This window comes from Cherax quadricarinatus, chromosome 23, assembly GCF_038502225.1.
Source record: "Cherax quadricarinatus isolate ZL_2023a chromosome 23, ASM3850222v1, whole genome shotgun sequence".
Lineage (NCBI taxonomy): Eukaryota > Metazoa > Arthropoda > Malacostraca > Decapoda > Parastacidae > Cherax > Cherax quadricarinatus.
This window is the reverse complement of record NC_091314.1, coordinates 31,633,177-31,659,287: the sequence shown is the minus strand read 5'-3', so window position 1 is coordinate 31,659,287 and position 26,111 is coordinate 31,633,177. Positions and strand designations below refer to the sequence as shown.

The window sequence follows — 26,111 nt, the reverse complement described above, 5'->3', positions numbered from 1 at the left end:
TTTGGTAGTGTTTGAGATAATAATGGCTGTATTGTCTCACATTGACCTATGTATGCATTACATATGGAGTTAAAGTTATCATTCCTAGCTACTAAACCATCATTATCACCGTCATTTATCTGTCTGTTTTGCCTCTGCACAATAGTTTGAGGTCCTGGTTTAATTTGGATATCACCACTTAAGAGCGCTACAATAAGAGCTGTGTGCCACTGTTTTTGTTTGGGTATGCGGTGTTGCCATATCTTGCAGCGATAGTGACATTTACTTTTCTGGTAGGATGGCAACTGTTGGGCTTTTACTGTCCAGGGCGCTATTCCATTCGCCTTTTCCAGCCCCCATGACTGATTTCTTTCTTCATGGAATTGAAGGAGAAAGATAAATATAATTATGGCAACCTGTACCCCTCTAATGCCTGCCATTTTCACTCTTCGCTCTTTTACTCATATACAGTAATATTTATTTCTCTTTTCCAGTCCCTAGTACACTTAGTATCTGCTCTAGCAATCATCACTGAATTACTAGTAAATTTTCTTCTTCAAAACCCTCTTCACTGCTCACTTTTCCCTTAACTTCACAAACCCCTTTCAGTTAACCCCTTATTACACACTCCCCTTCCCGCCTCACTTCACAGTCCGGTTTCACCTATTAACTTCTAACTCCGTTCCATTCTGGTAGACCAGAAAGGTTTAATCAATGGTTTTATCCTTCCAAATCCCCTCAATTCCATTTATCGGGAGTTGTGTCGTGTTGTTGACTGCCTGACCTGTTCTGCTGTCTCAGCCATTTTTAAAACACTGAGGGAAGTAAACGCCACTTACAACCTGACTTTCCTTGAGTTTATAGATATATTTGGCGTTTTCTCCTATGATTCTCTCACTGTACACTGGTCAGCTGAATATAGGTCAGCTACTAAAACATTAACATTGGCTGTTTAATTATTCACTTATTTCCCACGACTGGCACTGAGGGATAACCGAGCTATAACCATGGAGTTTTGTATTGTTGATTTGATGTCTCCTGTGTTTCCCTCTTGTTAGCACTGGTACAGGTGATATGATGGTGGTACAGATATGATGCTACTGTCAGTACAGATGAACGTCAGTATAAATGAGAATTTCACTTCCCTAGTTGTACGTCTGGCAGTAGCTGGTGTTTAGATGCTGGTCAGCCATGTTTAAATGCTCAATTCTTTCCCTCGTTTGGCACTGAGGGGAAAAAAGTCCTACAGACCTGTCATTTCCTTGGAGTTTTGTTGATCAGGTTTTCTGCCATGTTGTCTTCCTGTTGAACACTGGTGCAGTTGATACTGAGGTCAGTTATTTCATTGTAGTGGAAAACGTCTCATGTCTGGTTCACGTCTGCCAGCAGGTCTGGTACTTGAATGCCGGTCCCTCTTTTGTCATATTTAGTCCATTTCATTGTCGTCACCATCAGTTTTCATGTCACTATAGGTTCCTTGCATGTTGTTGCAGTGGTATATACTTGCAATTTGGCCATCACTGGAGTTCGGATAGGCCCAGGGGACGGCAAGATATGGGAGCAGCCTTGTTGCTGCTTGCTGCGGCTGCAGCTACTGTCAGCAATGTTATAGTGTTATAGTGTATATTACAGTGGCACCCTAGTATATAGATAATAAATGCTAGTGTCATTTAAAACAGGTGTAATTGTAACTGAAGTGATAGGCCTAAAGAGGCAGGTGCCAGAAGTCGCCAGAAACTTACCACACAGGTCAGCTGTTTTAATAATCTTCCTGGCCTGCTAGTGTACCTCGATATAATCTAGTGATACCAGTGAATAGGAGAATACAGTGTTGTGGTAGCAACTAACCAGTAATATAATGGTACTTAGTGGAGTGGAGTGACTTTCATTAGTTTTTTCTCCATTCTTAAAATACTAGATGTATACAGTTGAGGCCTCGACCAGTCATCATTGTAGGAGATGCCAGCAATCACCGGTTCTTCAACACGCAAGTTATACTTTTGTATCAGTCTAATCACATATTATTCAGTTAAATAATTTCCAGTAGTTCCTTCATGTGTTAGCCCAAATCACCGACCAGATATGTTTTAAATAAGTGACCCACTGATCAGATCCGACTGGTTCCGAACCCTTGACTGGTCCGAACCCTTGACCGGTTTCAAACGGATTCGTTGGACAATAAAGCAGACTGTAAACAGACAGGGTTTTAGGTGCCCTTATCAAACACAAACAATAAATATAAAACAGAAACATACACTGGTAAGCTGTCCTAATATACAAGTACAGTTAGAAATAGAAATACAAATAGCCAGATCTTCACTTTAACCCTTTCAGGGTCCAAGGCCCAAATCTGGAGTCACGCACCAGTGTCCAAGAATTTAAAAAAAAAAAATTTGTTATTTTTTCTTATGAAATCATAGAGAATCTTTTTGTGAAGGTAATAAAACAAAAAGTACGAAATTTGGTGGAAAATTGACGAAATTATGCTCTCGCGAATTTTGATGTGTCAGCGATATTTACGAATCGGCGATTTTGCCGACTTTGACTCCAATTTTAGGCCAATTACATTATTCCAATCAACCAAATTCTTAGCTATTTCACTAGTATTACTTCTATTCTATCGATTGAGCACAAGAAATCGCCAAGTCAACTGTTTCAACTACAAAATAAAGTGATCGGAAATTGTTAATTTGGCCAATTTAACACAAAGTTCAAAATATTCCAATTTCAAAATAGGGTCCAGAATGAACAATGTAGGCATTCCTGGCACTAAACTAACATTTCCTCTGTTCATTAGTTATGTTTTGAGGCTTTACAAATAAATTCCATTTTGATTTTTTATTCACATAATGAATTTTTATTCACACCGAAAAATAGAAGATTTACTGTTATGCAATACTGTAATAATTGTATAAATATCATCACCATATTTGTGAATGTATATTAGACCCACCAGCTGACGTGTATTAGACGTGTGAGGTCGTTTGTTTACTCTTGAATATCGGCAAAAATTTAACATTTCTGCTACTTTGAGCTCAGTTTCAAGCCATTTCCAGTGCTAAAACCAATCAAAATCATCTCTATTTCTGTAATATGTCTTCCATTCTATCAAATGAGACCAAGAAATCGCAAATACAACTATAAAAAACATACGAAAAAAAACTGCAAAGTTGCTGTTTTAATCGAAAAATCATGATTTCATTTTTTTTCTCTCATTATACACAGTGTGCTGCAGGATCTGTTTTATGTGGTGCACACATACCACATAGATGTATTCTCTCATATCTAGGCCCAAATGTACCACTCACAGTTTATCAGAGTGAGCTGAGCTCATGGCGTAGATCTACGGTTTGGACCCTGAACGTAAAGCCGTAGATCTACGGGACGGACCCTGAAAGGGTTAAGGAGGTTATTAATAGAATATTCAAGGGGTTACTAGTTGAATTACAGTAGATCAACCATTCAGATCACATTATGAAGCTCTTTGTAGTCTGCAGTAAATCAAACAAATGTGCTTCCACATGGATTACTTGCCATTTTTCTGAAAATTGGTGTCATGCCCCTTGTGCAGATATCCAAGAACTATCTAAAAGCAGTATTAAATCAGGGAAGCATTTTTAGGTATGCCCAAATGAGATCAATCTGTGGACTAAAATCACATTAAGCCTGGCCACTACAATATCAGTCAGTCTGTTCACATTGCACGTTGCTCCATAAACATACTTATTTATGTTCATGTTATCATAGTGGGTTATAGATCTACTCAGGCTTCTAACTGCATTCCTATAACAATAATTTTTATTATTTACTTCTCTCCTAATATTATTCCTAATGCTAGACACAGTTATACCAAAGTTGTATTCTACATTCTCCTTCTGAGTACTCTTCTTGGCTAACATATCAACTTTATCATGAAGGAGTAATCCAATGTGTGATGGGATCCATAGCAATTGTACATTAATTCCTTTGTCCCTAATTTTTGAGTATCTATACCTGGCTTCTCCAATGAGCATGTTGTTGGAGTCATTATATGAGTCAAGAGCCTTCAATGATGACATAGAATCAGTAATGATGATAGAGTCAAGCTCAGTGTCATAGGTTAGCTTTAGTGCCATTAGGATTGCAAACAATTCAGTTTGAAGTGTAAACGCCCAGTTGTTAATTCTTATGCCTAACTCAACAAATTTATTATCGTTCTTAACTAGGGAGGTGGCAACAAGAGCAGATGCAGCCCTGCCAGAAGACTCCTGTTTAGATCCATCAGTGTATATAACTTGTGATAACTTATTACTACCAGCTAGGTGAGAAATTTCTTCTTGAGCAGTTGCTCTAACAAGTTATTTAAGGAAGGGATTACTAGCAATGAGCTTCTTGGGAGGGACTTGCAGGTATGTGATATTAAATGAACACATCTTCCACGGAGGGGTGAAATGCTCTTGTTGCCTACAGTGATACAGTTCATGCAGGTTATAAAACTTAATGCAATTGCACATTTTCACAATCCATTTAGATCTGTGTGTATTTACCTCTAGACACTTGGTAAGATTCATTGTGACAGTGGTTTGTTTCTCAACATTCTAATACCGAGTACAGTGTTAATCTCAACAATCCTATCACTGATACTAGAAATACCAAGCTCCTTCCTCATGTTAAGAACTTTTGTAGATCTGGGACAGCCAAGAATAATCCTGAGAGCTTCATTTTGCATTAACTCCAAGGGTCGGAGAGAACTTTCTCTAGCTAATATCAACATGGGAGCAGCATAATCAATTAAGGACCTAACATAGGTTATGTACATCATTCTCACGATTCTCACATTAGCACCATAGTTGGGGTTGTAGCCAGCAACAGCTTTGAGAGCATTTAGCCTAGCTTTGCATTTCTTATTTACTTGTGGTATAGTGGATTTGTTAAAGGGTACGTCTACACCAAGATATCTGTAAGTTTTAACGTAGCTAATGATTTCACCCTGCAAATAGATGGGTGGGGGATGTCGTTTGCTTGTTAATATCTTTGTTTTAGAGGAAGATATTATGAGCCCTAGTCGATTACAAATTGCTTGAACTTCATTAAGAATGGTACTCATCTTCTTATGCCCTGTTGTATGGATCATGATATCATCAGCATAGCTTATAGCTATATGTTTAGGTGAGGCAGGTAGAGCATTTAGGAGAGCATTAATCAGAATATTAAATAGCATGGGACTAAGAACTCCTCCCTGCGGTGTACCTAAAGACATTTCTTTAGACTCACTCCTGAAGCCTTGGTAAAGGACAGAGGATACTCTATTTGACAGGTATCCTATTATCCAGCAGAGTAAGCTACCACCAATATTCATTTTGGCTAGTTCATGTAGTATAACGGTTCTATTCGCAATATCAAATGCAGATTTTAGATCAAGAAAAGTGGTAAAGCTAGTGCAGTGAGAAAGGTGGAAATACAGTTCTGCACACTTTTACCTTTCATGAACCCATAGAGGTAGGGCGGAAAGTTGGTGTCTGATTCTGTAGTACAGTCTGTTAAGTATCATTCTTTCAAAAGTTTTACAAAGACAACTAGTTAAGGAGATCGGTCTAAATGTATCAGGCTGTTGGGGCTTAGGGATAGGCACAATGAGACTATTGGTCCAAGAAGTAGGAAGAACACCCTCAATGTAACTGAGATTATACAGTGCCAACAAAGGGTTATCAAAGGGTTAGAGTTCTGAGAATATCATAGGTTGTACCATCCTCTCCAGGAGCAGTTGATCGACCTTTAGTTAATGTATTATCTAATTCATACTCGGTAAAGAGGCAATCACTCTCATCAATATTTTGGCTCATAAAATTAATCAGTTTCAACATTTCTTCAGAAGTACTCTCTAAATTTTTTCTAATATGAGATGGAAGGTTTTCATGCCTGGATGTTTTGGACCAGTCATTTATGAGGTCATTTGCTTTTTCAAGAGGAAAGGGATGAGCAACATTGCCGGTCTTTTTCCTGGTTATTTTATTTATACCTTTCCAAGCCAAACTTAAAGGGGTGGACCTATTTGTTAGTGGATTTAATCCACTGTTCCCATTCCTGTTGCCTAAGTTCTTGCTTTCTTTTCCTTGCATTTGTTAGTGCAGCTTGGAACGTTATGAGCAGGTCTTGGGTTCTACATTCATGGTATGCTTTACCAACCCTCCTAGCTGCATGTGCTAGATTGCATAGCTGTGGATCATTATAGTATTTACATTGGTTTTTATTGTTATTTATAGTGGAGGGTCTTTGTTTCCTATTCCTGCCCACTTGATCTGTGAGGACACTCTCAATAGTGGTAACTAAATCATCATTAAATTTTTGTGTGCCAATTGGCTCGTAATTCTTATACCATTGATCCAAGTGGTTAATAAAGTTGTCTCTGTGTTCTGGTTTGAGAATAAGTTTCCTCCTGTATTTAGCTCCTTGATTGCTGGAGATGTGATCAAGATTGACAGTTGTTAGTCTTGGGAAGTGATCAGATGGAAGATCATCAACTATGACAGAGTCATGCATCATATATGATGTATTAAATCCAAGACACAGATCTAGTATGCCACCATATATGTGAGTAGGCTCAGTAGTGCCCACAATTCGAACATTATCATGCTCATTTAGCAATTTCACTACTTTAGTTCCATTGGTGTTTGTTGGAATATTAGTGAGTGAAGAGTAATGATTTAAAACAGGCTATAGTACAGTGTTCATATCACTTAAGATTAATTCTATATATTTATCCATCAATCAACAGATATATGTTTGGACGGAAGAATGTCACTGCATGCAGGTTCCTTCTCATTGTGAGTGGTGTCACTCTCTTGCTAGTAGGTAAGTGCACTCTCACTTGGACGACACTGTCAACTGGATGACACACTCACCTGGACGACACATTCACCCGCATGACACTCTCACCTGCACAACGCTCTCACCTGGACGACACATTCACCGGGACGACACTCTCACCTGCACAACGCTTTCACCTGGACGACACTCTCACCTGCATGACACTCTCAACTGCACGACACTCTCACCTGCATGGCACTCTCAACTGCATGACACTCTCACCTGAATGACACTCTCTTAGACGACACTCTCACTTGGACGACACTCTCACCTGGACGACACTCTCACCTGCACAACGCTTTCACCTGGACGACACTCTCACCTGCATGGCACTCTCAACTGCATGACACTCTCACCTGAATGACACTCTCTTAGACGACACTCTCACTTGGACGACACTCTCACCTGGACGGCACTCTCACCTGGACGGCACTCTCACTTGGACGACACTCAACTGGACGACTCAGTCACCTGGACAACACTGTCACGTGGACGACACTTACCTGGACGACACTCACCTGGACGACACTCACCTTGACGACACATTTACCTGGACGACAATCTCACCTGGACAACACTCTCAAGTGGACGACACTCACCTGCATGACACTCTCACCTGGACGACACTCACCTGCATGACATTCTCAACTGGACGACACTCTCACCTGGACAACACTAACCTGGACGACACACTCGCCTGGACGACACTCCTGGGCGACACTCACCTGTACGGCACTCACCTGGACGACACTCACCTGCACGACACTCACCTGGACGACACTCACCTGGACGACACTCGCCTGAACGACACTCACCTGGACGACAATCATCTGGACGACACTCACCTGGACGACACTCACCTGGACGACAATCTCAACTGGACGATACTCTCGCCTGGACGACACTCACCTGGACGACTCTCACTGGACGACACTCACATGGATGACACATTCACCTAGACGACACTCACCTGGGCGACACACTCACTTGGACGACACTCACCTGGACGACACACTCACCTGGACGACACTCTCCTGGGCAACACTCATCTGCACGACACTCTCACTTGGACAACACTTACCTGGACGACACTCACTGGACGACACTCACCTGGACGACACTCGCCTGGACGACACTCACCTGGACGACACTCACCATGATCGCACTCACTTGGACGACACTCACCTGGACGACGCTCACCTGGACGACATTCACCTGGACGACACTCACCTGGACGACACTCACCTGGACGGCACACTCACCTGGACGGCACACTCACCTGGACGACACACTCACCTGGATGACACACTCACCTGGACGACATTCACCAGGACGACACTCACCTGGACAACACTCACCTGGACGACACTCTCACCTGGAGGACACTCATCTGGAAGCCACTCTCCTGGACGACACTCACCTGGACGACACTCACCTGGACGACACTCACTGGACGACACTCACCTGGACGACACTCATCTGTACGACACTCACTTGGACAACACTCGCCTGGACGACACTCACCTGGACGACATTCACCTGGATGACACTCATCTGGACGACACTCACCTGGGCGACACACTCACCTGGACCACACACTCACCTGGACGACACTCACCTGTACGACACTGACCTGGACGATACTCACCTGGACGACACTCACCTGGACGACACTCATCTGGAAGACACTCACCTGGATGACACTCACCTGGACGACACTGTCACCTGGACGACACTCATCTGGAAGACACTCACCTGGACGACACTCATCTGGAAGACACTCACCTGGACGACACTCACCTGGATGACACTCACCTGCACGACAGTCTCACCTGGACGACACTCATTGGGACAACACTCACCTGGACGACAATCTCACCTGGACGACACTCTCACTTGGACAACACTCACCAGGACGACACTCACTGGATGACACTCACCTGCATGACAATCTCACCTGGATGACACTCACTTGACAACACTCTCCTGGACGACACTCACCTGCATGACACTCTCACCTGGACGACACTCATCTGGACGACACTCACCTGCACGGCACTCTCACCTGGACTACACACACCTGGACGACACTAGGAGGACGCTCACTTAGACTACACTCACCTGGACAACACTCACTTGGACGACAATCTCACCTGGACGACACTCTCAATTGGACAACACTCACCTAGATGACACTGGACGACACTCAAGTGGACGACACTCACCTGCACGACACTCACCTAAACAACACTCGCCTGGACGACACTCTCAAGTAGACGACAATCATCTGGACAACACTCACCTGGACGACACTCACCTGGACGACACTCACCTGGACGACAATCTCACCTGGACGACACTGTCCTGGATGACACTCACCTGGACAACACTCACCTGAATAACACACTCACCTGGACGACACACTCACCTGGACGACACTTACTTGGATGACACTGACCTGGATGACACACTCACCTGGACGACACTCACCTGAACAACACACTCACCTGGACGACACACTCACCTGGACAACACACTCGCCTGGACGACACTCACCTGGACGACACTCACCTAGACGACACACTTCTGGACGACACTCAGCTGCACGACACTCACCTGGACGACACTCACCTGGACGACACTCACCTGGACGACATTCACCTGAACGACACTCACCTGGATGACACTCCCCTGGACGACACTCACCTGGATGGCACATTCACCTGGACGACACACTCACCTGGACGACACTCACCTGGACGACATTCACCTGGACGACACTCACCTGGACAACACTCACCTGGACGACACTCTCACCTGGAGGACACTCATCTGGAAGGCACTCTCCTGGACGACACTCACCTGGACGACACTCACCTGGACGACACTCACCTGGACGACACTCATCTGTACGACACTCACCTGGACGACATTCACCTGGACAACACTCACCTGGACGACACTCACCTGGGCGACACTCACCTGGACGACACTCACCTGGACGACACTCACCTGGACGACACTCACCTGGACGACACTCACCTGGACGACACTCACCTGGACGACACTCACCTGGACGTCACTCACCTGGACGACACTCATCTGGAAGACACTCACCTGGACGACACTCACCTGGACGACACTGTCACCTGGACGACACTCATCTGGAAGACACTCACCTGGACGACACTCACCTGGACGACTCTCACCTGCACGACAGTCTCACCTGGACAACACTCATCGGGACGACACTCACCTGGACGACAATCTCACCTGGACGACACTCTCAGTTGGACAACACTCACCAGGATGACACTGGACGACACTCACCTGGACGACACTCACCTGGACGACATTCACCTGGACGACACTCACCTGGACGACACTCACCTGGGCGACACTCACCTGGACGACTCTCACCTGGACGACACTCACCTGGACGGCACTCACATGGACGACATTCACCTGAACGACACTCACCTTGATGACACTCCCCTGGACGACACTCACCTGGACGACACTGACCTTGGCGGCACACTCACCTGGACGACACATTCACCTGGACGACACGCTCACCTGGACAATATTCACCTGGATGACACTCACTTGGACAACACTCACCTGGACGACACTCACCTGGACGACACTCACTGGACAACACTCACCTGGACGCCATTCACCTGGACGACGCTCACCTGGATGACACTCATCTGGGCGACACACTCACCTGGACGACACACTCACCTGGATGACACACTCACATGGACGACACTCCCCTGGACGACACCCACCTGGACGACACTCACCTGGACGACACTCTCACCTGGATGACACTCATCTGGAAGACACTCACTTGGACGACACTCACCTGGACGACACTCACCTGGACGACACTCACCTGGACGACACTCACCTGGACGACACTCATCTGGAAGACACTCACCTGGATGACACTCACCTGGACGACACACTCACCTGGTCGACACGCTCACCTGGACAACGTTCACCAGGACAACATTCACCTGGATGACACTCACCTGGACAACACTCACCTGGACGACACTCCCACCTGGAGGTCACTCATCTGGAAGCCACTCTCCTGGACGACACTCACCTGGACGACACTCACCTGGACGACACTTACCTGGACGACACTTACCTGGACGACATTCACCTGGACGACACTCACCTGAATGACGCTCATCTGGGTGACACACTCACCTGGACGACACACTCACCTAGACGACACTCACCTGGACGACACTCACCTGGACGACACTCACCTGGACGATACTCTCACCTGGATGACACTCATCTGGAAGACACTCACCTGGACGACACTCACCTGGACGGCACTCACCTGGACGACACTCACCTGGACGACACTCACCTCGACGACTCTCACCTGCACGACAGTCTCACCTGGACAACACTCACCTGGACGACAATCTCACCTGGACGACACTCTCACTTGGACAACACTCACCAGGACGACACTCTCCTGGACGACACTCACCTGGACGACACTCACCTCGACGACTCTCACCTGCACGACAGTCTCACCTGGACAACACTCATCTGGACGACACTCACCAGGACGACACTCACCTGGACGACACTCTCACCTGGATGACACTCACTGGACGACACTCTCCTGGACGACACTCACCTGCATGACACTCTCACCTGGATGACACTCACCTGGACGACACTCATCTGGACGACACTTACCTGCACAGCACTCTCACCTGGACTACACACACCTGGACGACACTCACTTGGACGACAATCTCACCTGGACGACACACTCAATTGGACAACACTCACCTAGATGACACTGGACGACACTCACCTACACGACACTCACCTAGACAACACTCGCCTGGACGACACTCACCTGGACGACACTCACCTGGACGACACTCACCTGGACGACACTCACCTGCACGACTCTCACTTGATGACACTCACCTGGACGACACATTCACCTGGACGACACTCACCTGGACGACACTCACCTGGACAACACACTCACCTGGACGACACTCACCTGAACAACACACTCACCTGGACGACACACTCACCTGGACAACACACTCACCTGGACGACACTCTTCTGGACGACACTCACCTGGATGACATTCACCTGAATGACACTCACCTGGATGACACTCCCCTGGACGACACTCACCTGGACGACACTCACCTGGAAGACACTCCCCTGGACGACATTCACCTGGACGACACTCATCTGGAAGACACTCCCCTGGACGACACTCGCCTGGACGACACTCACCTGGAAGACACTCCCCTGGACGACACTCGCCTGGACGACACTCTCACCTGGACAACACTAGTCTGGACGACACTCACCTGGACGACACTCACTTGGACAACACTCACCTGGACGACACTCACTTGGACGACAATCTCACCTGGACGGCACTCTCAATTGGACAACACTCACCTACACGACACTCACCTAGACAACACTCGCCTGGACGACACTCTCACCTGGACGACAATCATCTGGACGACATTCACCTGAACGACACTCACCTGGATGACACTCCCCTGGACGACACACACCTGGATGGCACATTCACCTGGACGACACTCACTGGACGACAATCATCTGGACGACACTCACTTGGACAACACTCACCTGGACGACACTCACCTGGACGACATTCACCTGGACGACACTCATCTGGACGACACTCACCTGGGTGACACTCACCTGGACGACACTCACCTGGACGACACTCACCTGGACGACACGATCTCCTGGACGACACTCAGCTGGACGACACTGTCACCTGCACGACACTCATCTGGAAGACACTCACCTGGACGACACTCACCTGGACGACTCTCACCTGCACGACAGTCTCACCTGGACAACACTCATCGGGACGACACTCACCTGCACGACAATCTCACCTGGACGACACTCTCACTTGGACAACACTCACCAGGATGACACTGGACGACGTCACCTGCACGACACTCACCTGGACGACACTCACCTGGACGGTACTCACATGGACGACATTCACCTGAACGACACTCACCTTGATGACACTCCCCTGGACGACACTCACCTGGATGACACTCACCTGGACGGCACACTCACCTGGACGACACACTCACCTGGACGACACGCTCACCTGGACAACATTCACCTGGATGACACTCACCTGGACAACACTCACCTGGACGACACACTCACCTGTAGGTCGCTCATCTGGAAGCCACTCTCCTGGACGACACTCACCTGGACGACACTCACCTGGATGACACTTACTGGACGACACTCACCTGGACGACACTCACCTGGACGACACTCACTTGGACAACACTCACCTGGACGACACTCACCTGGACGACATTCACCTGGACGACACTCACCTGGATGACACTCCCTGGGCGACACACTCACCTGGACGACACACTCACCTGGACGACACTCACCTGGACGACACTCACCTGGACGACACTCACCTGGACAACACTCACCATGATGACACTCATCTGGAAGACACTCACTTGGACGACACTCACCTGGACGACACTCACCTGGACGACACTGTCACCTGGACGACACTCATCTGGAAGACACTCACCTGGATGACACTCACCTGGACGACACACCTGGACGACACGCTCACCTGGACAACATTCACCTGGATGACACTCACCTGGACAACACTCACCTGGACGACACTCTCACCTGGAGGTCACTCATCTGGAAGCCACTCTCCTGGACGACACTCACCTAGACTGCACTCACCTGGACGACACTCAGACGACGCTCACCTAGACTACACTCACCTGGACGACACTCACTTGGATGACACTCACCTAGACTACGCTCATCTGGACGACACTCACTTGGACGACACTCACATGGACAACACTCACTTGGACGACACTCACCTGGATGGCACTCACTTGGACGACACTCACCTAGACTACACTCACCTGAATGACACTCACTTTGACGACACTCACCTAGAGTACACTCACCTGGATGGCACTCATTTTGACGACACTCACCTAGACTACAGTCACCTGGACGACACTCGCTTGGACGACACTCACCTGGACGACACTCACTTGGACGACACTCCTTTAGACTACACTCACCTGGACGACACTCACTTGGACGACACTCACCTAGACTACACTCACCTGGACGACACTCACTTGGACGACACTCCTTTAGACTACACTCACCTGGACGACACTCGCTTGGACGACACTGACCTAGACTACACTCACCTGGACGACACTTACCTGGACGACACTTACCTGGACGACATACTTGTTAATAAGGTTATTCAAGGTACTAAAGTCTTGAGACATCGGTTCTTAAAAATAAGTCGTGTTTGTGTAAATTTACTCAAATGTACAACTTTGTTCACATGAATCTGTACGTATGTGAAAATGTGTACATGTGAAACTATGCACTTGAAAAACCTGTGCATGTGTGAACTCATGCAAATGTGTAACTACACATGTGTAATTAGAAATATGAATGATGCATATATGAAACTGTTTTCATGTAAAATTTTGCATTGTTTGACACTGCAACAGAAGTGAGAAATATAAACTGTATTATGAAAGGTCTAACTTATTTAATCTCTGATCTGAAAATAATGAAAATAGAAATTATTATATAACATTATTTTTGGGGTAGGTTTAAAAATGTAGTGTTAGAGTGTTCAGCAGAAGTTTGTGGTTACAGGAAAGTGGGTGCGGGAGGGAAGAGGAGCGATTGGTGGAATGATGATGTAAAGAGAGTAGTAAGGGAGAAAAAGTTAGCATATGAGAAGTTTTTACAAAGTAGAAGTGATGCAAGGAGGGAAGAGTATATGGAGAAAAAGAGAGAGGTTAAGAGAGTGGTGAAGCAATGTAAAAAGAGAGCAAATGAGAGAGTGGGTGAGATGTTATCAACAAATTTTGTTGAAAATAAGAAAAAGTTTTGGAGTGAGATTAACAAGTTAAGAAAGCCTAGAGAACAAATGGATTTGTCAGTTAAAAATAGGAGAGGAGAGTTATTAAATGGAGAGTTAGAGGTATTGGGAAGATGGAGGGAATATTTTGAGGAATTGTTAAATGTTGATGAAGATAGGGAAGCTGTGATTTCGTGTATAGGACAAGGAGGAATAACATCTTGTATGAGTGAGGAAGAGCCAGTTGTGAGTGTGGGGGAAGTTCGTGAGGCAGTAGGTAAAATGAAAGGGGGTAAGGCAGCCGGGATTGATGGAATAAAGATAGAAATGTTAAAAGCAGGTGGGGATATAGTTTTGGAGTGGTTGGTGCAATTATTTAATAAATGTATGGAAGAGGGTAAGGTACCTAGGGATTGGCAGAGAGCATGCATAGTTCCTTTGTATAAAGGCAAAGGGGATAAAAGAGAGTGCAAAAATTATAGGGGGATAAGTCTGCTGAGTATACCTGGTAAAGTGTATGGTAGAATTATTATTGAAAGAATTAAGAGTAAGACGGAGAATAGGATAGCAGATGAACAAGGAGGCTTTAGGAAAGGTAGGGGGTGTGTGGACCAGGTGTTTACAGTGAAACATATAAGTGAACAGTATTTAGATAAGGCTAAAGAGGTCTTTGTGGCATTTATGGATTTGGAAAAGGCGTATGACAGGGTGGATAGGGGGGCAATGTGGCAGATGTTGCAGTGTATGGTGTAGGAGGTAGGTTACTGAAAGCAGTGAAGAGTTTTTACGAGGATAGTGAGGCTCAAGTTAGAGTATGTAGGAAAGAGGGAAATTATTTCCCAGTAAAAGTAGGCCTTAGACAAGGATGTGTGATGTCACCGTGGTTGTTCAATATATTTATAGATGGGGTTGTAAGAGAAGTAAATGCGAGGGTCTTGACAAGAGGCGTGGAGTTAAATGATAAAGAATCACACACAAAGTGGGAGTTGTCACAGCTGCTTTTTGCTGATGACACTGTGCTCTTGGGAGATTCTGAAGAGAAGTTGCAGAGGTTGGTGGATGAATTTGGTAGGGTGTGCAAAAGAAGAAAATTAAAGGTGAATACAGGAAAGAGTAAGGTTATGAGGATAACAAAAAGATTAGGTGATGAAAGATTGAATATCAGATTGGAGGGAGAGAGTATGGAGGAGGTGAATGTATTCAGATATTTGGGAGTGGACGTGTCAGTGGATGGGTCTATGAAAGATGAGGTGAATCATAGAATTGATGAGGGAAAAAGAGTGAGTGGTGCACTTAGGAGTCTGTGGAGACAAAGAACTTTGTCCTTGGAGGCAAAGAGGGGAATGTATGAGAGTATAGTTTTACCAACGCTCTTATATGGGTGTGAAGCATGGGTGATGAATGTTGCAGCGAGGAGAAGGCTGGAGGCAGTGGAGATGTCATGTCTGAGGGCAATGTGTGGTGTGAATATAATGCAGAGAATTCGTAGTTTGGAAGTTAGGAGGAGGTGCGGGATTACCAAAACTGTTGTCCAGAGGGCTGAGGAGGGGTTGTTGAGGTGGTTCGGACATGTGGAGAGAATGGAGCGAAACAGAATAACTTCAAGAGTGTATCAGTCTGTAGTGGAAGGAAGGCGGGGTAGGGGTCGGCCTAGGAAAGGTTGGAGGGAGGGGGTAAAGGAGGTTTTGTGTGCGAGGGGCTTGGACTTCCAGCAGGCATGCGTGAGCGTGTTTGATAGGAGTGAATGGAGACAAATGGTTTTTAATACTTGACGTGCTGTTGGAGTGTGAGCAAAGTAACATTTATGAAGGGGTTCAGGGAAACCGGCAGGCCGGACTTGAGTCCTGGAGATGGGAAGTACAGTGCCTGCACTCTGAAGGAGGGGTGTTAATGTTGCAGTTTAACTGTAGTGTAAAGCACCCTTCTGGCAAGACAGTGATGGAGTGAATGATGGTGAAAGTTTTTCTTTTTCGGGCCACCCTGCCTTGGTGGGAATCGGCCAGTGTGATAATAAATAATAAATTATTTTTGTTTTAATAAATGTCTTACACAATGTTAATCACAATTACTTGGTTCTGTTTATAGGTTTGATAATTAGGAACATACATGAAGAGAGTAGACTACAGCATCATGTGAGAGAGAATATACTTGCTAGTGATGTGATAAGTGAAACTGAAGCAGAGCAACAACTCACCAGACTCTCTTCTCTCTTAACAAAGTTCTCCACTGACAAGCAAACAGCTCTTATTCATAAATTTCAAGCTTCCTTAAACTCCTCGTGGGTTTTAGCACACCAGCCTCCCACACGTAACGTATGTAACAATATTCCATTAATAAAATTATACTGTACTAATAAACTGTAAAAAATAAAATAGTTGTCCAACAACATAATTTAAGCATCCCAGTGAGGTGCTTGATAGTGGTTGCTGGATATTTCCTGCCTCCAAGATTTTTGTTTATAACATCCCAGTGAGGTGCTTGATAGTGGTTGCTGATAGTGTGAGGTGCTTTATAGTGGTTGCTGGATATTTCCTGCCTCCAAGATTTTTGTTTATAACATCCCAGTGAGGTGCTTGATAGTGGTTGCTGGATATTTCCTGCATCCAAGATTTTTGTTTATAACATCCCAGTGAGGTGCTTGATAATGGTTGCTGGATATTTCCTGCCTCCAAGATTTTTGTTTATAACATCCCAGTGAGGTGCTTGATAATGGTTGCTGGATATTTCCTGCCTCCAAGATTTTTGTTTATAACATCCCAGTGAGGTGCTTGATAGTGGTTGCTGGATATTTCCTGCCTCCAAGATTTTTGTTTATAACATCCCAGTGAGGTGCTTGATAGTGGTTGCTGGATATTTCCTGCCTCCAAGATTTTTGTTTATAACTTAAGAATGCTTCATCCGATTGACTTGAAATTTTCAATATGATATACTAAAAATAGGTAAGGGTTCATGTAGTTGGCTTGTGCAGGTGTATATAAACAAGTGTATATAAACCATTCCTTCTTTTGGTGTCTGTCGAATAACTTGAGAAAGTCTCTTCTGATTGGCTTCAAGTTTTCAACACTGGTGTATCATACATACAAAAAAGATAGGATTGTTCCTGAAGTATGTAGGTGCTAACCTACTAATTTTATTTTTAAAATGGTGTTTCATTATACTTATGTGAAATATCTTGACTATGCCTCATTTTAAAGGCTTCATTGATTAGTGCTCAAAACACCTTGCGAGAAGGATGATAAATTGCAAGTTAGACCGTGTATGTGCAAGTTTACCAGTAAACTATTATAGTTATAAACCTAGAAATACTGTATTCTGTGTGAGAATGTGTCTTCTGGTTAGTTCCAAATTTCCAGCACTGGCAGGTATGTTTCACTCATCTGAAGGTGAGGTGGAAGTTATTCCACCAGTCTTACCATTTCTCCATCCTCGAGGAGTGCCTGTATGACTCCAGGGGTCACCGTTTACCTGGAAATTACCTGGAGAGGGTTTCGGGGTTCAACACCCCCACAGCCCGGTCTGAGATCAGGCCTCATGGTGGATCAGGGTCTGAACAACCAGGCTGGTACTGCTGGCTGCATGCAAGTTGACAACGAACCACAGCCCGGTTGGTCAGCTACTGACTTTAGGTGCCTGTCCAGTGCCTTCTTGAAGACAGCCAGGGGTCTATTGGTAATCCCCCTTATGTATGCTGGGAGGCAATTGAACAGTCTTGGACCCCTGACACTTATTGTGTTGTTTCTCAATGTACTAGTGGCGCCCCTGCTTTTCATCACGAGAATGTTGCATCTCCTGTTGAGTCTTTTGCTTTCTTAGGGACTGATTTTCGTGTGCAGTTTTGATACGAATCCCTCCAGGACCTTCCAAGTGTGTATTATCATGTATCTTTCTTGCCTGCGTTCGAGGGAAGACAGATCAAGGACCTTCAACCGTTCCCAGTAGTATTGGTGCCTTATCGTACTTATGTGTGCCGTGAAAGTTATATGTACGCTCCCCAGGTCTGCAATGTCACCAGCCTTGAAGGGGGCAGTTAGTGTACAGCAGTAACCAGCCTAGAGAGCACAAGTGATTTGAAGAGAATCATCACGGGCTTGGCATCCCTAGTTTTGAAGGTTCTCATTATCCATCTTTATCATTTTTCCTAGCAGATGAGGTAGATACATTGTTGTGATCTTTGAAGGCGAGATCCTCTGACATTATCACTCCCAGGTCCTTCACGTTACTTTTCCTCTCTATTGTATGGGTTAGAATTTGTCGTATACCCTAATACATTTTTAATTTCTTCAAGTTTCCCATATCTGAGTAGTTGAAATTTCTCCTCATTGAACTTCATAGTGTTTTGAGTGTCCCATTCGAAGATTTGGTTGATGTCCGATTGGAGTCTCGCGGTGTCTTCGATGGAGGTCACTTCCATGGTAATCCGGGTGTCATCCACAAAGGAAGACACAGAGCTATGGCTTACATCTCTATGTCAGATATGAGGATGAGGAATAGAGTGGGAGCGAGTACTGTGCCTTATGGAACAGAGCTTTTTACCGTGGCTGCCTGGGACTTTACGCTGTTTACTGTTACTCTTTGCGTTCTGCTTGTCAGGAAGCTGTAGACCATCTACCAACTTTTCTAATTATTTCTTTATCACGCATTTTGTGTACTATTACACCATGGTCACACTTGTCAAAATCTTTTGCAAAGTCTGTGAATACTACATCTGCATTTTGTTTATCCTCTACAGCATCCAGGACCATGTCATAGTGATCCATAAGCTGGGACAGGCAGGAGTGACCAGCTCTAAACCCATGTTGCCCTGGGTTGTGTAATTGATGGGTATCTAGGTGGTTGGCGATCTTGCTTCTTAGAACCCTCTCAAAGATTTTTATGATATGGGATGTTAGTGCTGTTGATCTGTAGTTCTTTGCAATTGCTTTACTGCCACCTTTGTAGGGTGGGGCTATGTTTGTTGTTTTTAGTGTGTGTAGGATGACCCCTGTGTCCGTGCTCCCTCTCCATAAAATGCTGAAGGCACGCAATAGGGGCTTCTTGCAGTTCTTGATGAACACGGAGTTCCATGAGTCTGGGCCTACAGCAAAGTACATGGGTATGTCATTTATTGCCTCTTCAAAGTCTTGTGGAATTAGAATAATATCCGAGATTTTTGAGATAGCCAAATTTTGGGTTTCATTCATAAAGAATTCATTTGGATTGTCGACCTAAGGGTCGACAATCCAAATGGCTCACTAAACACTGAGTCATTTTGAGACTTTAGTATCTCACTCATTTCTTGGCTGTCATCTGTGTATGTCCCACCCCGTCTAAGCAGGGGCCCAATACTGAATGTTTTTTTCCCTTAGATTTTGCATAAGAGAAGAAGTATTTTTTTTCCCATTTCCTTTATGGCTTTTAGTTCTTCCTGTGATTCTTGTCTCCTGTAAGATTTCTTCAGCTTAAGTTTGATATTTGCAATTTCATTTACTAGTGCCTCCCTTCATATTTCAGATATATTGGTCCCAATCAGCAGCTCTGTGATTCTTCACCTTCGTCTGTATAGGGAGCGTCTCTCTCTTTCTAGTTTACATCTTCTTTTTCTTTTTCTTAATGGAATGTGTCTTGAGCAGATCTCAAGAACCACAGAATTTATTTTTTCAAGGCAGATGTTCAGATCCGTGTTGTTTAGGATATCTTCCCAGCTTGTTTCATTTAGGACATGGTTTACTTGATCCCATTGTATGTTTTTGTTATTGAAATTGAATTTTGTTTCGTGAAGAGACCTTCATGACTGCTCACATTTTGCTGGTCAGAAGCCCTGTGCATGTATGTCTGTACCTCTGTTATGTTGTGATCTGAGTGTATTGTCTTCGATACAGTTATATTACGTATCAGATCTTCATTGTTAGTGAAGATGAGGTCTAACATATTTTCTAGTCTTGTAGGCTCTATTATTTGCTGACTTAAGGTGAATTTGGTGCAGAGATTTAATAGTTCGTGTGCGTGTGAATTTTCAACTGAGCTGCCTCCCGGGGTGATCTCTGCTAAAACATTGTTTGCTATACTCTTCCATTTTAGGTGTTTCAAGTTGAAATCTCCTAGTAGTACGATGTTTGGGGCAGGAGTTGGGAGATTTTCCAGACAGTGGTCAATTTCTCAAGCTGCTCCTGGAATTGCTGGGAAGTTGCATCTGGAGGCTTGTATACTACCACAATGACGAGGTTTTGGTTTTCAATCTTTACCACCATTATTTGAGGTGTTTAGTAGTTTTGTGCAAATGAGCGGCTCTGTGACATACAGGCCAACCTTCCCTTGTTGCCTGTTTAGTCTGTCGCATCAGAATAGGTTATAACCTGGGATCCATGTTTCATTGTCATAAAGATCCTTTATGTGGGTCTCTGTGAATGCTGCAAATGTTGCATTTGACTCCGTGAGGAGTAACTTGTAAGGAATTTTTTTGTTTTTTTGACAGCTTTAGACCCTGTATGTTTACAAAGACAAATGTTTTATTGGTAGAATTTAGGGTGGGTTTATTTGCTGGCTCTAATATCTGTTGTTCTGGTGTAGAGGCCAATGTCCGTGCCTCTGCTCCAGAAGTGTTTTTAGTTGGTGTAGGATTACTGTCATTTCTTGCCAGTCTTTTTTCCCTCCTGGCCCTAAAAAATCTCTGTCCCTGGAGAGGGTGTGGCACCTCTCTTTTGTTTCCCATAGTCTGGCTGGTCTGTGTCTTCTAGTCCCCTTTAGATGATGTGCCTGGCACTATGCATTTTAACATTTTCTTTCATGGATTGATGAGTGACACATATCTGGGTGAAATAAGTTACAAGAAGGGAAGTTGCACTCTCCTGTTGTCATGTGGGTGCGGCATTTTTTGGGATGGTCAAAGGTGCATGTCTCACCTGTTTTATCAGATATACCATGCCTGCAGATACCCAAGGCATAGTATTTACATAGATTGTAATTCTGTTTGCTAGGATTTATTGTAGCTGCGTTCGCTGCTGTTGCATTTATTTTTCCAGTTTCCTCCCTATCTTTCACCCCTGTATGGACATCAGTGCTTCCACCAGGTTTTGCTGGTGGTGTGTCGACACTATTACCTGAAGCATCATCCCATTTTGGTCCATTTTCAGCAGTATCTCTATTTTGAACCTCTGTGGACTGAATAATGTTGTCTTCACTTTCCTCCAGGACAACACTAGTACCCTCACGAGCGCTATCTTCTAAGACATCACTAGAACTCTCTGGAGCACTTTCCTCCAGGACAACACTAGCACCCTCAGCACTGTCCTCCAGAACAGCATTAGCATCCTCAGGAGCACTGTCCAAGACAGCCCCGTCCCTACCACCCATCTTATTTTCCCAGCTGTTATGTCTTTCAAGAAGGATCTTTGATTGTTGTTGTTGTCTTTTAATATAGATGTCATTTCCTCATACTGGTGTATCTCGTTTGGGCAGACCCAAGAACATCTCTCTGAATTTATGTCAAGTGTGGTCACTGATGTGGTCACCGTGATGGTTGGCACCTGTGTGACCCCCAGAGGTCACCGTGATGAGTGGCACCCCCACCATGTGGAGGGGAAAAAGGGAGATTCTTTTAACTGTTTCTTCTCACCTCAGGAGAAGCTGTGAAATTCTCACATGTCAAAAACACTTAATTAGCACTCATTACTGGCCATCATTGGCAACTTAAGCCTAAGCGGTCCTGGATCCAGGCATGAGTTTGAAAGCCTGAGGCAAGCAATCTTGCCCAAACGGTACACCATGTAAGGTGCCCAGCTGCATCCTGCGGGGAGCGCAGGGTGCAGCTGGGCACCCTACATGTTGTAATTTGAATTGTGCTTCAACGCCCAGTTAAGACGGCAGTGTGGGAGAATTGAGGACCTGTTTAAGTGATTCATGGATCTCTGGAAAGTGAATGGGTGTCTTACACTTATGACTAGTACCACCACTTGGAGCCTTCAGGTAGACCAGACCTGAGGTCCATAAGTCCATCTTTCCACCCTGTCCATTAAATCGATTACTATCCATATTCTTGTGGAAAGTAGGTAGGAACCTGTTATCAAGAAAGTGGTGGTGGCTCAAGATCAAGGGGAATTAGTCCCGGAGTTAGTCAAGCATGTCAGCCTCACGCTGCAAGAGCCCACATGGTCAGTCTTACTCACCATCGGTGATTAAGTATGCCAGATATCTCTGTCTAGTAATGGAATAGGCACCAGGTATTATCAAGGACATAGGACAGGTAAGTAGCCAGTGTCCAGTAAACTCAGCACTAACAGCCTTAAATGTACCTAGATATGCCTCGGTTGCAGTATGAACGATAGCCTAAACGATAGCCACCTGTGGAAAAAAATACATCTAGTCTAAAAGACAGAAACACCAAGCAGCCGTCTTAGAAAACTTGATAGTCTTTTATAACAGTTGGGAAAATAAAAGGAGTGGGCCAGATACAGCTGTCACCCCTGGTGCTGGTGCTGTTTTAGAGGACAGTACCTGTAAGAATACAGAGATGAAAGTTGGTACACCGGAGGGGGACAGAGGTACTGGTGCTGGGAAAAGAAACAGGTGTAGACAAAGATATGCTATTTCATGAGTTACAAAATAACAATACCACTGAAGATGGAAAAAAGAGGATGATGTTTCGAGGAATAGTGTAATATGCTCAGGCAAGCCCATTCAAAGCCCTGCACAGAAGCCCATTCAAAGCCCTGCACAGAAGCCCTCCAAACTTTCCTCAGCACTGGTGAACAACCCTCCAGATGGATGGAGGAACTGACCTCTGCATGAACCAGATATATGATCTGTGTCAAGTAAGGCAAGAGCGGCACTTTCCCGCTTCATGGAATATTACCCCATTCCAAACTTTAGTCACAACCAAAGTTTCACTTTGAAGCCAAACATGATGCCTTAAACTGTATTGATAACAGCTGGTAGTGCTGCTGTTGTCATACAGAGTGATGGCCCTCTTAAAGAAATTGGAGCATGCATCAGTAACTGGGCCTCAAACAGAACTGTTTGCCATACTCCTTGTACTGAAATGCACCCATGTATCTAAGATTGACACTTTAATAGTAACTGATTGTCTGTCATCCATAAATGCTCTCAACTCATTAAGTATAAATTGTGGCATGCTTGTGTCAGAACCCAGACACAGGTATGGTAAGATTGTGGACAGTGGAGTCAGAGTGCACATGCTGTGGATTCCATCTCACATTGGTCTTCAGATGCATGATAGAACTGATAAATTGGCTAAGCTATATGCTTTCAAAGAGGGAGTAGATTACAATCTTGGGTTGTCAGTTAGCAGTTTGAGAACAGTAATACGAAAAGAACTTCAGTTGAACTTATTGACTTAAGACTCTGGGAGATTGACACCAGTCAGTCCATCTATCATCATTCTATCATGCAGGAGGAGCCACATGTCTATGGTGCATCCAACAAGATAAGCAGACTCTTGGATGTCACTACCGCCCGGCTCTGGCTGGGTTACAAGTATCTTTGGCAGGTTAAATCACCACCACCAGATGTAGACCAAACGAAATGTAAACTTTGCCAGATGGACTATTGTCACACCTTGCATCATTATGTACTGGAGTGCGATAAAATTAATGAATTTAGAGACAACTCACTCAGAAATGTTCGAGCTATTTTATCCAAGTATTTTATCCACAGTGGTATGTATTACAGACTATTCTGGAAAAATTCCCTGATTTTGCTCACTGTAAATAAAGCATTACCACTTGTGTACTCACCTAATTGTGGTTGCAGAGGTCGATTCATAGCTCCTGGCCCCATGTGTGTGTGTGTGTGTACTCACCTAGTGTGGTTGCAAGGGTCGAGTCATAGCTCCTGGCCCCACCTCTTCACTGGTCGCTACTGGGGCACTTTCTCTAAACCATGAGCTTTATCATACCTCTCCTTAAAGCTATGTATGGACCTGCCTCCACTACATCGCTTCCCAAACTATTCCACTTCCTGACTACTCTGTGACTAAAGAAATACTTCCCAACATCTCTGGGATTCATTTGTCTTCCACTTCCAACTGTGTCCCCTTGTTGCCGTGTCCCATCTCTTGGAGCATCCTGTCTTTGTCCACCTTGTCAATTCCTCTCAGTATTTTATATGTCGTTATCATGTCTTCCCTATCTCTCCTGTCCTCCAGTGTCGTCAGGTCGATTTCCCTTAGCCTCTTCTCGTAGGACATACCCCTTAGCTCTGGGACTAGTCTTGTTGCATACCTTTGCATTTTCTCTAGTTTATTTACTTGCTTGGCTAGGTGTGGGTTCCAAACTGGTGCCGCATACTTCAATATGGGCCTAACGTTCACAGTGTACAGAGTCCTGAACGATTCCTTATTGAGATGTCAGAATGCTGTTCTTAGGTTTGCTAGGCACCCATATGCTGCAGTAGTTATTTGGTTGATGTACACTTCAGGAGATGTGCCTGGTGTTATACTCACCCCGAGATCTTTTTCCTTGAGTGAAGTTTGTAGTCTCAGGCCCCCTAGACTGTTCTCTGTCTGCAGTCTTCTTTGCCCTTCCCCAACCTTCATGACTTTGCACGTGGTGGGGCTCAACTCCAGGAGTCAATTGCTGGACCAGGTCTGCAGCCTGTCCAGATCCCTTTGTAGTTCTGCCTGGTCTTCATCCAAATGAATTCTTCTCATCTTCACATCATCTGCAAACAGGGACACTTCGGAGTCTATTCCTTCTGTCATGTCGTTCACAAATACCAGAAACAGCACTAGTCCTAGGACTGACCCCTGTGGGACCCCACTCGTCACAGGTGCCCACTCTGACACCTCGCCACGTACCATGACTCGCTGCTGTCTTCCTGACAGGCATTCCCTGATCCATTGTAGTGCCTTCCTTGTTATCCCTGTCCTCCAGTTTCTGCACTAATCTCTTGTGTGGAGAACTCCAGTAGGTTTGTGACACAGGATTTCCCATCCCTGAAACCATGTTGGCTGCTGTTGATGAGATCATTCCTTTCTAGGTATTCCACCACTCTTCTCCAGTTAATCTTCTCTATGACTTTGCATACTATATATGTCAGTGACACTGGTCTATAGTTTAGTGCTTCATGTCTGTCTCCTTTTTTAAAAATTGGTACTACATTTGCTGTCTTCCATACCTCAGGTAATCTCCCTGCTTCAAAAGATGTGTCGAATATTGTTGTTAAGGGTACACATAGCGCTTCTGCTCCCTCTCTCAGGACCCATGGAGAGATGTTATCTGGCCCCATCGCCTTTGAGGTATCTAGCTCACTCAGAAGCCTCTTCACTTCTTCCTCAGTTGTATGTATTGGGTCCAACACTTGTAGGTGTACCCCCACCTCTTCATCTTTCTGGAG

At 45.1% G+C, this 26,111-nt stretch overlaps 1 protein-coding gene across 1 annotated transcript in view; it reads left to right on the top strand.

The window, feature by feature from the left end:
• LOC128685558 (galactoside alpha-(1,2)-fucosyltransferase 1) overlaps positions 1 to 26,111 on the top strand; it is a 146,485-nt gene that overhangs the window by 75,483 nt on the left and 44,891 nt on the right. Inside the window, exons 2-3 of the mRNA XM_070088130.1 lie at positions 6,734 to 6,810; positions 16,869 to 17,095. Coding sequence (XP_069944231.1) covers positions 6,734 to 6,810; positions 16,869 to 17,095 — 304 coding nt within the window. The remainder of the gene's footprint in view (positions 1 to 6,733; positions 6,811 to 16,868; positions 17,096 to 26,111) is intronic.